The 14,519-nt window shown below is 41.7% G+C and overlaps 1 protein-coding gene across 1 annotated transcript in view; it reads left to right on the top strand.

Annotated features, from left to right (window-relative positions):
- The window catches only part of PLBD1 (phospholipase B domain containing 1), a 54,171-nt gene that overhangs the window by 35,524 nt on the left and 4,128 nt on the right, over positions 1–14,519 (top strand). Inside the window, exons 7-8 of the mRNA XM_025930087.2 lie at positions 11,009–11,209; positions 11,316–11,456. Of these exons, the coding sequence (XP_025785872.1) occupies positions 11,009–11,209; positions 11,316–11,456 (342 nt within the window). The remainder of the gene's footprint in view (positions 1–11,008; positions 11,210–11,315; positions 11,457–14,519) is intronic.

A 14,519-nucleotide genomic window follows, 5' to 3' on the forward strand; every position in this document is an offset into this window, starting at 1 on the left:
GTCGCTTGATACTTTCATACTTTTTCAGACTGTTTTTTAAAAACTGAGTAGGAATTTCCTTTACCTTTGGGGAAATTATTTCAGCTGAAGATACTAACATGAAATTTCCTGAGAAAGCCAAAAGTACCCCACAAGTATGCTAGTAAACCTCAGTAGTACCCTTAGGCCCAGGTGAGTGATGTCCCAGCTTTGAAGTGCCTTCCTCAAACTTTTGTAAGTCCCCCTCCAGCGCCCCAAGAACAGCCAAGTTGGCAGTACTGGGATATCCCGGCACTGGCCTGTGTCCCCTGTGTTTTCCAGAAATTTTCAAAATATCCTTCTAGTGCCCAGTACTAGCCAGATGAGCAGAGCCATCCAGGTGAGGCTAAGCTTAGACAGGAACCCATGTGGGTCGTGGTCCTTGGATGTCCCTTTTATGAGAGCTCCTCCCCTCTCCCTCTACCTATATGTGGGTGCAACAAGATGGTGCTCATCAACATGAGGAGCTCTGGGACTCAAGCCTATGAGGTAGTCCTGGTGAGTAGATCCTTCCTGTTGGCCCTCACGGTATATTTTCTGCATGACCAAGCTGACAGAATATTAGCGACATGATGATTTGAGGTGGCCCTCATGTTAGACACAGCATGTGTTCAGGGCTCTAGGCTATCGAAGGCTGCTCTTACCCTCAAGCTTATGCATGTATGTAGACCTCTGCTTTCGCCTTGTTCTCACTGGCACGGCCCTGCTTCCTGAGGGCAAAAGAGGAAGCAACAAGTGAATTTACTGTGTGTAGCTCCAGTATTGGTCCCCTGGGCAGTCACCTCACCCCCTACAGGTTCTGTCCCTCGTGTTCGTGTTCTGCAGTTCTCTGAGGAAGGCCGGGCCCGGCCCTCACAAAGGCTTTTGAGAATCTTGCTCTGCGACACAAATAGGCCTTTGCAGCAGGTCTCATGGTTTCTGTGGAGCAGGACTTTAGATTAGGGCACAAGTGAGGATGGCTTGTCTCTACTTCTCTATATCTGGGGCTTCTGCCGAGGACTCAAAGAGTGAGGGGCTGAAATCTATGATAGCTTAACTGAAGCTAGAGGATACACTTCCAAGGTGACTCACTTACATGGTTGACAAGGTGACATTGGTTCCCCTCTACTTAAGCGTCTCCACAGGACTGCTGCAGTAATCTCATGACGAGATGCCTGGCTTGCCTCAGACCAAGTGATCCAAAAGAACAAGACAGAAGCAGCAATGCCTATTATGACCTAGTCTCAGAAGTCATCTATTGTTACTTCCACCACGTTCTATTCTTTAGAGGCACATTAGTATGATCAGCCCACACACAAGGAAAGGACATCAGAATCGATCTTTTAAAGGGAAGAGTGTCCAAGAATTTGTGGACATTTTAAAACCTCCCCAATAAAGAAACATAATATTTTTATATATTTCCTGTGTATCCTAAGACTTCTCTAAATTCACTTGTCAGTTCTAACAACTTTGTAGATTTCTTGGGATTTTTCTGTATACATAATCATGCCATCTCTGCATAACTTCCCTTGGGTGTCTTTGTGTTCTTGCATGAGTGCACTGATAAGACCTCCAGGACAATGTAGACTAGAAGTGGCATAGAAATCCTTGCCTAGTTCCTGATCTTACGGGAGAAGTATTCAGTCTTTTATCATAAAGTGTGATGTTTGCTGGAGGTTTTTGGAGATAGTCTTTATAAGTTTAAAAAGGATTTCCCCTCTTCTTATTTTGTTGAATGTTTTTGTTTAATGCATTTTTGTGAAATTCTCAGCTTCCATTAAAATGATCATATGATTTTTCTCCTTTATTAATGTGTTAAGTTCCATTGATTGACTTCCAGATATGAAACCAACTTGGCACTCCTGGGGTTTACTCCACTTAGTCATATTATTCTTTTTATTTTTTATTCAACTTACTAATATTTTGTCAAGAATTTTTTCATTTACATTCATGAGAGATATTGTCTATGGTTTTCTTGTGATAGTTTTGGTATCATGGTAAGCCTGTCCTTATAATCTGAGTTTGGAATTATGTTTTTCTTCTATGTTTTCTGAAAGAGTTTGTGTTGGAGTGGTAATACTTTTTCTCTTAAATTTTTAATAGAACTCATCAGTTAAACCATCTAAACATGGGGTTTTTTGTTGGAGAGTTTTTAACAATGAGTTCAGTTTCTTTTGTTGATAAAGGACTATTCAGGTTTTCTAACTCTTCTTGAACCAGTTTTAAAAATTTGTCTTTCAAAGAACTTGTTAATTTCTTAAGGTTATCCTGTTTATTGACATAAAGCTATTTATAATATTTTTATGAGTCTTTTATTATCTGTAGGATCTGTAGCTAAGTCCCTTTAATCATGTATGATCTTTTTTGTATTCACTGTAGCCTGAGGTGTGTCAATTTTATTGGTATTTTCCAATAACCAGACTTTATTTTCATTGATTTCTTTCCTATTGTTTGCTCATTTTTCCTTCTCACTGATTTCCATTCTTATCTTTATCATTTTCTCTTTTCTGCTTTGCACTTAAATTTTTCGTTCTAACTTCTTAAGGTAGAATCTCAGATAATTGATTTTTATCTTTGTTCCTTTCTACTATATGAATTAAATTTATAAAGACTATAAATTTACTTCTAAACACTCCTTTCAGTGCATCTGACAAATTTTAGTATGTTTTGTTTTCATTTTCATTCAGTTTAGAATATTTTATAATTTCTCACATAATTTCTTTAATCAATGACTTACTTGGAAGTATATTGTTTAATTTCCCCAAATTTGGAGACTTTCCACATATCTTTGTGGAAAGAGATAACAAACCTCCAGGTTTTTGTTCTTGTTTTCTTATACTTGGAAGTATAGTGTTTAATTTCCCCAAATTTGGAGACTTTCCACATATCTTTGTGGAAAAAGATAAAAACCTCCAGGTTTTTGTTCTTGTTTTCTTATTTACTTCTGTTATGAGTAAGCTGTCTTTCCTTCAAGCTGCCCCAGGACCCGAAGCATAATTTCTTCATTAATTCAATAAATATTCAATAAATATTCATTTATTCCACATTCACCCTGTGGCCCCAGAGGCAACACATGGCATTGCACGTTGTAATCATTGACTAAATATTTATGGAAGCTGAGAAGGAAGAAAGAAGGAAAGAAAGGAAGGGAAAAAGGAGAATGGGAAGAAAAAAGAAAAGGTGAGAGACAATAGATAATGGATGATGTATTCCCATGTGGACATAGCAGGAACTGCAAGGGGGAGAGAGGGGTAAGCCAAGTAAAAGGTGGAGGTGGGGGCTGCCTAAAACATCATCTTCTCTCTAGTACTGCTCTCCTTTTTACATCTTTGATTTGAAAGCAGGAGTCCAAGATATTTAGGAATTGTTATCAAGGCATTTCATATGCATTCCCGATGTTTAGCGCAGAGCTGGACCTTGAAGCCACTCTTTTGTGGCCACCCTGATTATAAATGACATGTATAGGACCTAACTAGTTGGTTTTTTTTTTTTTTTTTAAGTTTATTTTGAGAGACAGAGAGCACGAGGGAGAGGCAGAGAGAGAGAGAGAGAGAGAGAGAGAGAAAGAATCCCAAGCAGACTCTCCACTGGCAGCACAGATGCAGGGCTCAATCTCACAAACCATGAGATCACGACCTGAGCCAAAATCAAGAGTCAGATGCTTAACCGACTGAGCCACCCAGGTGCCCCAGACCCTAACTAGTTTTATGGGATTTAGGCAGCACCCAAGTTTTAACTAAACTACTATTAACTTGTTTGTGCTCAACTTGTTATTGAAATAAAAAGAAAAAACAATATTTGTTTATTTCCTACTTATGAGCCTGCCAATGTGACTGACACTGTGCTGAACATTTCGTCTGTGTGATGTCATTCAACTGTCATGAAAACCTAACAAAGGAGGGTATTGTATCTGCATTTCCAAAGAAAAAAGAAAAAAAAAAAAAAAAACAAAACGTGTTCAGAAAAGTTAAATAACATACTCAAAATCACTAGACCTGGCTGGAGACTGAGTTCAAACACAATATATCTGAGTTTTAAATATCTATTGTTGGTTGTTATTTCAGCAATGGTTCAGTGTGCTTTTTAAAAGAGTTTTATAAAGAATGCTTATTTTGAGAGCGAGAGAGTGCAAGCAGGAGAGGGGCAGAGAGAATCCCAAGCAGGCTCCAGGTTGTCAGCAAGGAGCCCGACACGAGGCTCCATCTCACAACTGTGAAGTCGGAACCTGAGCCTAAATCAAGAGTCAGAGGCTTAGCCGACTGAACCACCCGGGTGCCCCGTTCAGTGTGCTTTTAAGTTAAATGGTTAAAACTGAAAAAGAGCCAGGAGCTCAAAGGCCCTCCAGGCTTACCATGTGGGTGGAGCTCTTCACTGAACAAAAGCTGGAATCTATTCAGAGTCTTTTAATCGAGGATTCCTAAGAGGCTGAGGCTTCCAGCTTAATTATCCAGATGTGAGGCTCTCTGGAATACACTGTGTCTCACCAAGCCTGCAGGCATTCCTACTTTGCATAACACCCAGACATCCCATCACCACCCTCACACCCCCCCCACCCCACCTTAGACTTAAAATCCCCAGGGGAGCTGGCTAAAATTGCAAATTCCAAAGTGCCATCCATCCACTTCTTATTCAGGTGGTCTGGGCTGAAGCATTTGTAACAAACACACCGGGTGGTTCTAACATCCTGGATCCAAGCCCATCCACTGAGACTCTGGTGGCTCTACTGGTCTGCCGCACAGACTTTGCTCAGCCTTTTCTCGTACTAAGCTCAAGTGCTTGAAAGTAGGTGCACAGGAATAAGAAAGGATGGTCTCAAAGTTCCAAGAAAATGTAGTTACCTCCCTCATAGTCCATAAGGTTATTTACTTTCCTAAGGTACAAAATTGCCAACTTAGTGTGCTATAATTACTTTTGCCAGTTTCATGTTACCTCTTTTATCTCAGATACTTTAGTCATAAAGCTGAAACATATACAAACAATCTGCGAATTAATATATGCCAAGATTTATGTCTTCTGCCTTTTAAGAAGTAGAATCGGGGCGCCTGGGTGGCTCAGTCGGTTAAGGGTCCGACTTCGGCTCAGGTCATGATCTCGCGGTTCATGAGTTCGAGCCCCACGTCAGGCTCTGTGCTGATGCGTCAGAGCCTACAACCTGCTCTGGATTCTGTGTCTCCCTCTCTCTCTGCCCCTCCCCTGCTCATGCTCTGTCTCTCTCAGTCTCTAAAAAATAAATAAATAAATAAATAAATAAATAAATAAATAAATAAATGTTAAAAAAAAAAAAAAAAAAGAAGTAGAATCAAGGGAGGAAAAGAAATACAAGTAGAATGAGGGCATGTATTCCGAAGCATGTGGATAGATTTTACAACACTTCATTTCTGTTTTCTTAAGTGCCTTTCTTTTGTTCTCTGGCACCAACCCAGGACGCTGATGTCTTCACCCAGGCCATACCTGTCCCTCTCCATCTCGCTCAGGAAACTTCCTCCCTTCTATCCTTCTAAAAACTCTGTTACTTTCCATGGTTTTCATAAGGTGATTGTCTCCTGCCCCACCTTGCTTAAGCCTGCAACTCCCCATGACTCACTTTCTTTTTCATTGTTTCTACTACAGTTGCTCCATCGTGTGTGTTAAACGGTGTTGTTGCCATTTGCATGAGTGCATGCCTGTTCCATCACATTTGTCAGGCTTAAGGTACAGTGGGAAAGGCATGTGTTGAAAGTCAATCTTAGATTTATTCCTGAAAATGCTGTTTATTAGCTTTAAATAGATGCATATCTTGTTTTATTTTTAATGTTTTGAGAGAGTGAGAATGTGAGCAGGGGAGGGGCAGAGAGAGAGGGGGAGACACGGAATCCTAAGCAGGCTCCAGGCTCCAAGCTGAGCCTGACACGGGGCTCAAACCCGCGATCTGAGATCATGACCGGAGCTGAAGTCATGTGCTTAACTAACTGAGCCACCCAGGCGCCCCATAATAGCTGTGTATTTTTAAAAAGAGCTCATCGAAGACCTCTTTTTGTGAAGGTCAAATGATGGTATCCATCCTTCTAAAGCAAGGTATCTGGTATATAGTAGGTACACAGTCAATGTGAGTCACTACTATCTTCTCTTTCTTCCTTAGATTTAACAGTTATTTATTGAGCACCTACTATGTGTCAAATCCTCTTCTTGGTGCTGGAGTGAATAAGACAGAAAAAGTCCCTGCCCTAATGGAGCTTACAGGCTATGGGATAGATGGAAAAGAAAACAGTGAACAAATTAATATAAAGTAAATAAGATAATTCATTGTTGAAGAAAAACATTTCATTTTGATGTGGATGATAACAGAATGTTGATTAAATATAAAGCTGACTTCTTTAAAAAAATTTTTTTTAAGTTTTTTAACGTTTCTTTATTTTTGAGAGACAGAGACAGAGCAAGACAGAGCGTGAGCAGGGGAGGGGCAGAGAGAGAGGGAGACAGAATCCAAAGCAGGCTGTAGGCTCTGACCAAGCGGTCAGCCCAGAGCCAGACGTGGGACTCGAACTCACGAGCCAATGAGATCATGACGTGATCCGGAATCAGACACTTAACCGTCCGAGCCACCCAGGGCCCCCAAAGCCAACTTTTTTATAGTCACTCTAAATAATCTTTAAGAGACCTGCCAATTCCTGTATGTGGACCACTGCGGGATGCTCAGACCCCACAGTACCGCCTTCATGCGCTTGAATATACGATAGTGTGATTCCTCCATTGATCACATTCCTCCTGCAGGATTAGGCAGAAATGTGCTCAAATAAATACTTCGTTGACTGAACGATAATCGCTGGAAGAAGCGGAGATTGCTTCTCACTAAATGCCATTCTGGAAGGGGGGAAAGACTGAGGCCATTGTTTAGTAGGCAAAATAAATGGCTGAGGGCTTTTGTGTCCTGGAATATGAGAGAGCCCCACCGGCTTCCCTTCCTGAGAGCGGGGAAGGAGGGGTCTCCTGCTTCAGGCAGCAACCCTGGAGCAGGGGTTCTGGTGGAGCCTCTGAGGGCAGGCGAGGGGAGCAGGGAGGGCAGTCTGGGCGTTAGCCTTTTGGGAAAGCTCCTGAGGGGATTCTGATACAGTGTGAGCTGGGAATTATTGCGTGGTGCATGGGATATAGTCTGTGTGTGATGGACAGTAATTTACTGACTGATTATCGCACTGGCTTAGAGAAGGCAGAGAGCCCAGCTGGGGCTGAGCACCGTCCCTCTTCAGCAGTGGGAAGAAGCTGAGCAGAGAGGCTGACCATGATACAAAGTTGTTATTTTGTTTTTTTCTTAAAAGAAAAAAAAAAAAAAAAGGAGGGAAAAGAGAGTTCCCACAGGGTCACAGCCACCTGTGTTAAATCAAAGGGCAGTAAGACATTTCAAAACAAAATATATTGTGTAATCGGGTAGTTATTATTGTATCAGTTTGCTTTTTCTGTGGAAAAAAAATAACCTCTAAAACTTTGTGGCTGGAAACAATTTGTGATTAGTATTGCTCTTGAGTCCACAGGTCATCTAAGTGGCTCTTTCTAGACAACTCAGCTGGTCACATTCCTGCATCTGTGGTTGTCTGTTGGGGGGGGGGGAGCCGTGGGCAGCTCTGCTGACCTTGGAAGAACTCCCTTGCACATTTGGGGGTTGGCCGGCTAGAACTTGGCCTTGGCTGAGAGGGTCGGTCCTCCTCCACGCGGTCTCTCATATACAGGAGTAACAGGGTTACAGGAGAGTAAGCAGAAATGTGCAAGGTCTCTTGAGGCCTAGACTCAGAATTGGCACATTCCGTTAGCCAAAGTAAGTGCCAAATCCAGCCCAGATCTAGGATCTGGGGACCCAGACATCTTTTGATGGGAGATGCTACAAAGTCACATTGCAGAGAATATGGGGGGAGGGGGTGAAGAAATGCAGCACGATCCAGACTACTGATGCTGAGTTGGAGGTTATTTATGTTCTTGGTCAACACCGATTCTACTCTTCTGGAAAAAATGAGTGTGTTTGGTCTGGAGCTTTGGAGCAGTTAATTAATGCAATATGGGAATGGGCACACTTTAAATGCACCTGATGGGACAATAAGGGTACATTTTTCTGGGTGGTGCTAACCAATGGGTCTAAATGGCATCAGAGGGTAGTGGTCACTGTTTATTTTTGTGATTCAAGCGATTTTTAAGTCCTGAGATTTATTAAGTGTCAGGGTCCCCTTTGATTTCTTAATTAAATTCAGCAGTCAGCTTCCTATGAAATGTTATTTGCTGGCTGACTTTCAAACTTGAGTTTCTCCTGATTTAAAATAGTCTGCCTTTCAAAGCTGCTAATGGCAGATAAAAGCAAGAATATGATTTTACATCGTCAAAGAACATTTGTTTCTCTTGTCATGTTTTAGGGCTTTGTTCCCACTCAGCCTTTTCCTTTTTATTTCATCTTAAACTCCAAACTATAGAATTAACCTTCTTAACTAGAGTTGTGCTGCAAGCCAGTTCATTCTCTTTGTTCCAGAACTCTGGGCAGCCTACATTTTTCCATCTTTAATAAAGTGTTGCTCTTGAATGAACCACTGCTCCTTACGTGTTAGTACTAGTCCGTCACTCATACATATTAAAGAATGCCTGCCCTCTTGTGTTCATGGAGGTTGCTACAAGGAGTGAATTCATAAGTTTATTAGGCCAGAAGTACAACCTTCCACCCTATGGAGGTTCGGTACCAGAGGGCTTACCCGAGAATGCCAGGTGTGGTTGTATAGTTTGCACACTGCAAAATGACCCCAGCTTAAGAGGTGAATGAATGGTCATTGAAATCCATCCCACACTTTGCTTGTGAAGCCACGCATCCAATGTCTAGGCCGTACTTACCAAGAGGAGTTTTGCCCATTAAAGTCCATTCAAGTGTGGCATCCACTCATTAAGCACCTGGAGTGTGCAACCTTCTGTTATGCAAACTTCTGTATAGGCTAATGACAGCCTTGTGGAGGTTCATCATGAGCTAGTTGGACACTGCTCTCATCATGTAACTTTTCTACTTGGAAATTTCCAGAAATTAAAGATACTCTGTTAGCGCTGAATGATCACTTAGTCCCAGGTTATCAGAGGAAGGGAGTAAGGAACGGAGAAGCTAAATGAGAAGTGCCAAATTTGCTAGTTGTGAAGCAGGGAACTAAAATGTAGGCTTTCGGACTCCCACTGCAGCTCTGAAGGCTTATCTTTAGCCTCAAGTGATCCCATTATTTGCACCCTACCTAACCCTACCAGGCCTAAAGCGGAGGCACGATAGCTTGTTCGTTGAGTGAATAAACGAATGACTGTCCAACTATATTTTCTTCTTTTTTAATTCCAGTGTAGTGAATATACAGTATTATATTATATTATATTATATTATATTATATTATATTAGCTTCAGGTGTACAATGTAGTGATTCAACAACTCCATACATTACTCAGTGCTCAGTAAGGTAAGTATACTCTTATCCCCATCACCTATCTCACCCATCGCCCCTCCACCTCTCCTCTGGTAACCATCTGTTTGTTCTGTACAGTTAAGAGAATGTTTCTTGGTTTGTCTCTTCCCACCACCCCACTCTGTTCATTTGTTTTGTTTCTTAAATTCCACATGTGAGTGAAAGCATATGGTATTTGTCTTTCTTTCATTGACTTATTTCACTTCGCATAATACACTCTAGCTCCATCTTTGTCGTTGCAAATGGCAAGATCTCATTCTCGTTTGTGGCTGATAGTCCCTTGTACGTATATATACCACTTCTTTATCCGTTCATCTATTGATGCACATTTGGGCTGCAATAAACACAGGGGTGCGTACGTCCCTTCGAATTAATGTTTTTGTATTCTTTGGGTGAATGTCCTATAGTGAGATTACCGGATCATAGGGTAGTTCTATTTTTAACTTTTTGAAGAACCTCCGTACTGTCTTCTAGAGTGGCTGCACCAGTTTGCATTCCAACAGTGCGTGAGAGTTTCTTTTTCTCCACATCCTCACTGACACTTGTGGTTTCTTGTGTTTTTGATTTTAGCCATTCTGACTGGTGTGAGGTGATATCTCATTATAGTTTTGATTTGCATTTCCCTGATGATGAGTGATGTTGAGCATCTTTTCACGCGTCTGTTGGCCATTTGTATGTCTTCTTTGGCCAACTATATTTTCTAATGGTATTTTGTTTGTTTGTTTGTTTTTGCCTCTGCCTCCCAAAATTTCCACTCTCCTATGGGAGTTTGGGAAACACCAGAGGAGATACTTACCTTGGTTCCTTCTAACTCTCTCACCGGGGACCTTCTCTGATGTTTCTTCACCACTGACAATTCGTCCATCACAACTGGTTGCTGGTGACAGTATATTCTCTCCCATTGTTATAGCTGGGTCTGATATTCTTTGATTTCTACCACACTTATCAAAGCATAAAGCGAAAAACAGACCTTTCAAAAAGACATGTGGCTTCACTGATTTTCCCGTATTGCTGCGACCTTTTATAAAAAGCAGTGACTGACCCAAGTGTCAAGATCCTATTTTAAAACCATGTTTACCAACGTAAGTGTAGATGTTTTTCCTATTTATAAAACTCATGTAGACTCACGAGGTAAAATTTGGAAAATACAGAAATGCAGAAAGAGAAGAAAGAAGGCATCCATAATCTTATTATCCAACAATGAGCCCCATTAATATCGCTCCCTAGTTAAAAGTTCTGCAAAATCCTAGTTAGTGGGGAATCTATTTCTATTTATCATTTTTGAAAATTGGAATAGTCCTGATTTAATATATTTTTATCGTTCAAATTATAAAATAAAAAATTATCAGTAGAGAATCTAAGGCCAGAGGTTCACTGGCATCTTTATAAGCAACTGTTAAATAACTGTCACAGAGGTGACTCCAACCTAGGGGAGGCCTGCTGCAGATAGGGATCATTATAACTAATACTCTTCGCAAAATGCATCGTGTACGCAAAGCGCTGTGCTAATAACGTCGGGTTGAATATACCAGGCATACGTACGCTGATTTGTGTATTTCTCTCTCCTGTAGGATTTTTGGAGTCTCTGGATGACTTTTACATTCTTAGCAGTGGCTTGATATTGCTACAGACCACAAATAGTGTGTATAATAAAACCCTACTGAAGCTTGTGGTACCCCAGTCTCTCCTGGCGTGGCAAAGGGTCCGTGTGGCCAATATGATGGCGAATGGTGGCAGGCAGTGGGCAGAGATCTTTTCAAAGTACAACTCTGGTGAGTGGCCCGAGAGAGTAGCTTTTAGACATGTACATATGCTTAGATTTTGAGTTAACCAGTAGAGTCACACTCACATTCTGCTTCGTGTCTCCCAATATTTCAGGCACCTACAACAATCAATACATGGTCCTGGACCTGAAGAAGATAAAGCCAAAGTACAGCCTTGACAGCGACACTCTGTATATTGTGGAGCAAATTCCTACATATGTAGAATATTCTGACCAAACTAATGTTCTACGGAAAGGTACTTTCTTCATGCTAGAAGTCTGGAAGTCTGATGAGTGTGTGAGTGTGTACGTGTATATGGTGGGGAATGTGTGGCGTGTGAATGTGTCATGGCGGGTGGTCTATAGTGGGAAAGAAAGGATGGGAATGCTGTTGCTAGTTACGCTGGGAAAGAATTACCGGGTTCAGCTCAACATGTAAAATCTGCACCTCTAACTCTTTATGTGGCATTGTATAGTTTGTGACAGAGCCAGACATTTGTTTATTTATTTAATGTCTATCTATGTATTTTGAGAGAGAGAGAGAGAAGGCACGTGAGCATGAGTGGGGGAGGAATAGAGAGAGAGAGGGAGAGAGAGAGCATCCCAAGCAGGCTGCACGCTGTCAGTGCAGAGCCCGACATGGGACTCGATCTCATGACTGTGAGACCATGACCTGAGCTGAATCGAGAGTCAGAAGCTCAGCTGACTGAGCCACCCAGGAGCCCTCAAAGCCAGACATTTGTAATCTTATGACTTCTCATAGCTCTAATATTACCTTCTCTCCTTGGTTCCTGAGTAAAGCTTTGAGTCAAATTCAGCAAATATTTATAGAGGTGCTACCTCGGCTCAGGGACTGGAAAAGCACGGATGCAGGTACAAAATCCGTGACCTTTAGAAACTCAGTCTAGTGAGGAAGCAAGGCACATAAAGCAGCCATTAGAACCCAGAAAGGGAAGAGCAGTCATAAAGTCTGGGTGTCCCAAGCCCAGTGGGAGCTGCTGTCAGTGGGAGGGATCAGAAAAGGCGGGTCTGGAAGGCAAGACCAGAACTCATATATTTGAAGCGCAAGGTTTGGAGTGACACTGCCTTGATTTGAATCTCTGCTCCTCCAAATCTCAAACAAATGATCCCCTCTCTCCAAGCCCCACTTTCTTCATCTGTAAAGCATGACAGTAGCGGTACAGGCCCACAATCACTTATTTGTAATTTTGAAATCTCAAAATTTTTGTTGCTGTTGCTTTTGTTTTGTTTTGTTTTGTTTTCCCCTAGTAAACTTAGTAGCAAAATATGACCTGACCTGAACTCATTTGGGTAGCAAAACCTACCAGTTTGGTAGTTTGGTAGACTTGACCTGCCCGTTTAGTCTTTATTTCCTCTCGTCTAGGGAGACTACACATTAGGCTACAGAAATTTCAGGGCCTTTATGACATATTCCCCATGGAGGCTGCAGTGTCATATACAGCAACTCCATTGCTGTTCTAAAGTCTGCAAGACCCTGAATTCTGAAACATCTGGCCCCCAAGAGTTTTTGGATGTGGGAGTGTGCACCCTTGTAACTTCACAAAGTTGTTATGAGAATTAAGGGAGATGATTCTTGAGCACACTGCTGACACAAAGCACGTACTTTTATTTTGCATTGAACCTGCTGTTTGGCACACACAACGTATTTGCACATTTGTTGAACAAATGGGAGCGCAGATGATGTCCGAGTGATGATCAGAGGTTAAAAAGAGCTCACCAATTTGATAAGGGGATGCCCGGACAAATGGAGGCACGAAAAGTGTGGTGTGTTTGAGAAACCGTTAGCTCGAGACAGCTAGAGGGAAGGCTCTGACGTGGTGGGTAGTGGAAGGTGAAATATACCAGCCTTGTATATCCTGCTAAGCAGTGTAGACTTTATCCTTTAGAAAATGGGAGTTGTTGAAAAGGGAGAACAGACTTGAAGTCAGAGAGAAGGCAGGAGTCTAGTTAGGAAACTATTGCAATAGATCACCTGATAGAGGAGTCGGAATGGAACCAAGGTAAGGTATGGACCCTGGAAATCAGGGCCTGGTCCTCAGGCTCCCAGGTCCCCAGAGATTTTATAATGACATCCAGGGAGAGCCGTCTCAGCAGAAATGGCTCACACAAGCTACATGCTCATAATCTGCATAAAACAGAGTTAATGGAGGTGGAAACTTCAATTGCCAAGCAGATCAGATACCACCAAGAAGCAGACCTACCTCCTTTTTTGAAGGAAAATTGACCTGAGAAGTCAAATCATGAGGAAGTCACTTGGTTAGGATGGCAATTCAAAACTGAATTCTGCTGTCTGAGCCTGAAGCCTGGTTCATCCAGCTGGTAAGAGCCTTATAAAACTAGCATGCCTCAAGAGGGAGACGCGTGTTGAAGGGGACAGATTATTCAAGGCCTTTTCTTGGACCGCTGCTGATTATAGAAGGGCAGATTCAGGTTCTTTGCAATGTGGTTCCTAGATCCCATGAAGAAACCTACCCTGGGACTAAAATAAAAGCTGATGGTGATCTGTTTGTAGTTATTTTGCCAGTGGTGGGAAAAACAGTTAAATTCATTGTCTCCTATATACTAGGCAGTCCCTTCTGGGCCTTTTACTTACGTTCCGTTGTTTGGTCTTCATTAACATACTTCCAGATTAAGTGGCATTGTTACCATTTTACTGTAAGGAAAGAAAGGCTCAGAAAGAAATATGTGATTTGCCCAAATAATTAAGTGATATCATATAGCCATTATGATAAAAGACAAAAAGTCCCATGAGCCTCCTAGAATTTTCTTTTCCTTTCTTTTTTTTAAAGTTTATTTATTTTTGAGAGGGAGAGAGAGAGAGCAAGCACAAGTGAGGGAGGGGAAGAGAGAGAGAATCCAAGCAGGCTCCGCAGGATCTCATGAACCATGAGATCATGACCTGAACCAAAATCAAGAGTCACTTAACTGATGGAGCCACCCAGGCCCTGCTTCCAAAACTTGGAAGCAGCTGTGGTATATCGATAGAAGCCCTTGATCAGAAGGGAGGCATCTGTCATCTCTGAAGCTCTATTTCTTCCTTTATTAGGAAGGATGGTAATGCTTATACATCATTAGGTTGTTGGGAAATATACAAGATACTCTATTTTAAATGTTTTTGTAAATCGTGAAGCTTTATGAAAATGTGAAGGATAAAGCAGCTATTTTTATTATTCATTTGATCTGTGAAGAGAAATATATTATTCATTTGATCTGTAAAGAGAAATATAATTATAGGGGTGCCTGGTTGGCTCATTCGGTTGAGCATCCGACTTTGGCTCAGGTTATGATCTCACAGTGGG

Source organism: Puma concolor, chromosome B4 (assembly GCF_028749965.1).
Source record: "Puma concolor isolate L17-30 chromosome B4, mPumCon1.1.hap2, whole genome shotgun sequence".
NCBI lineage: Eukaryota > Metazoa > Chordata > Mammalia > Carnivora > Felidae > Puma > Puma concolor.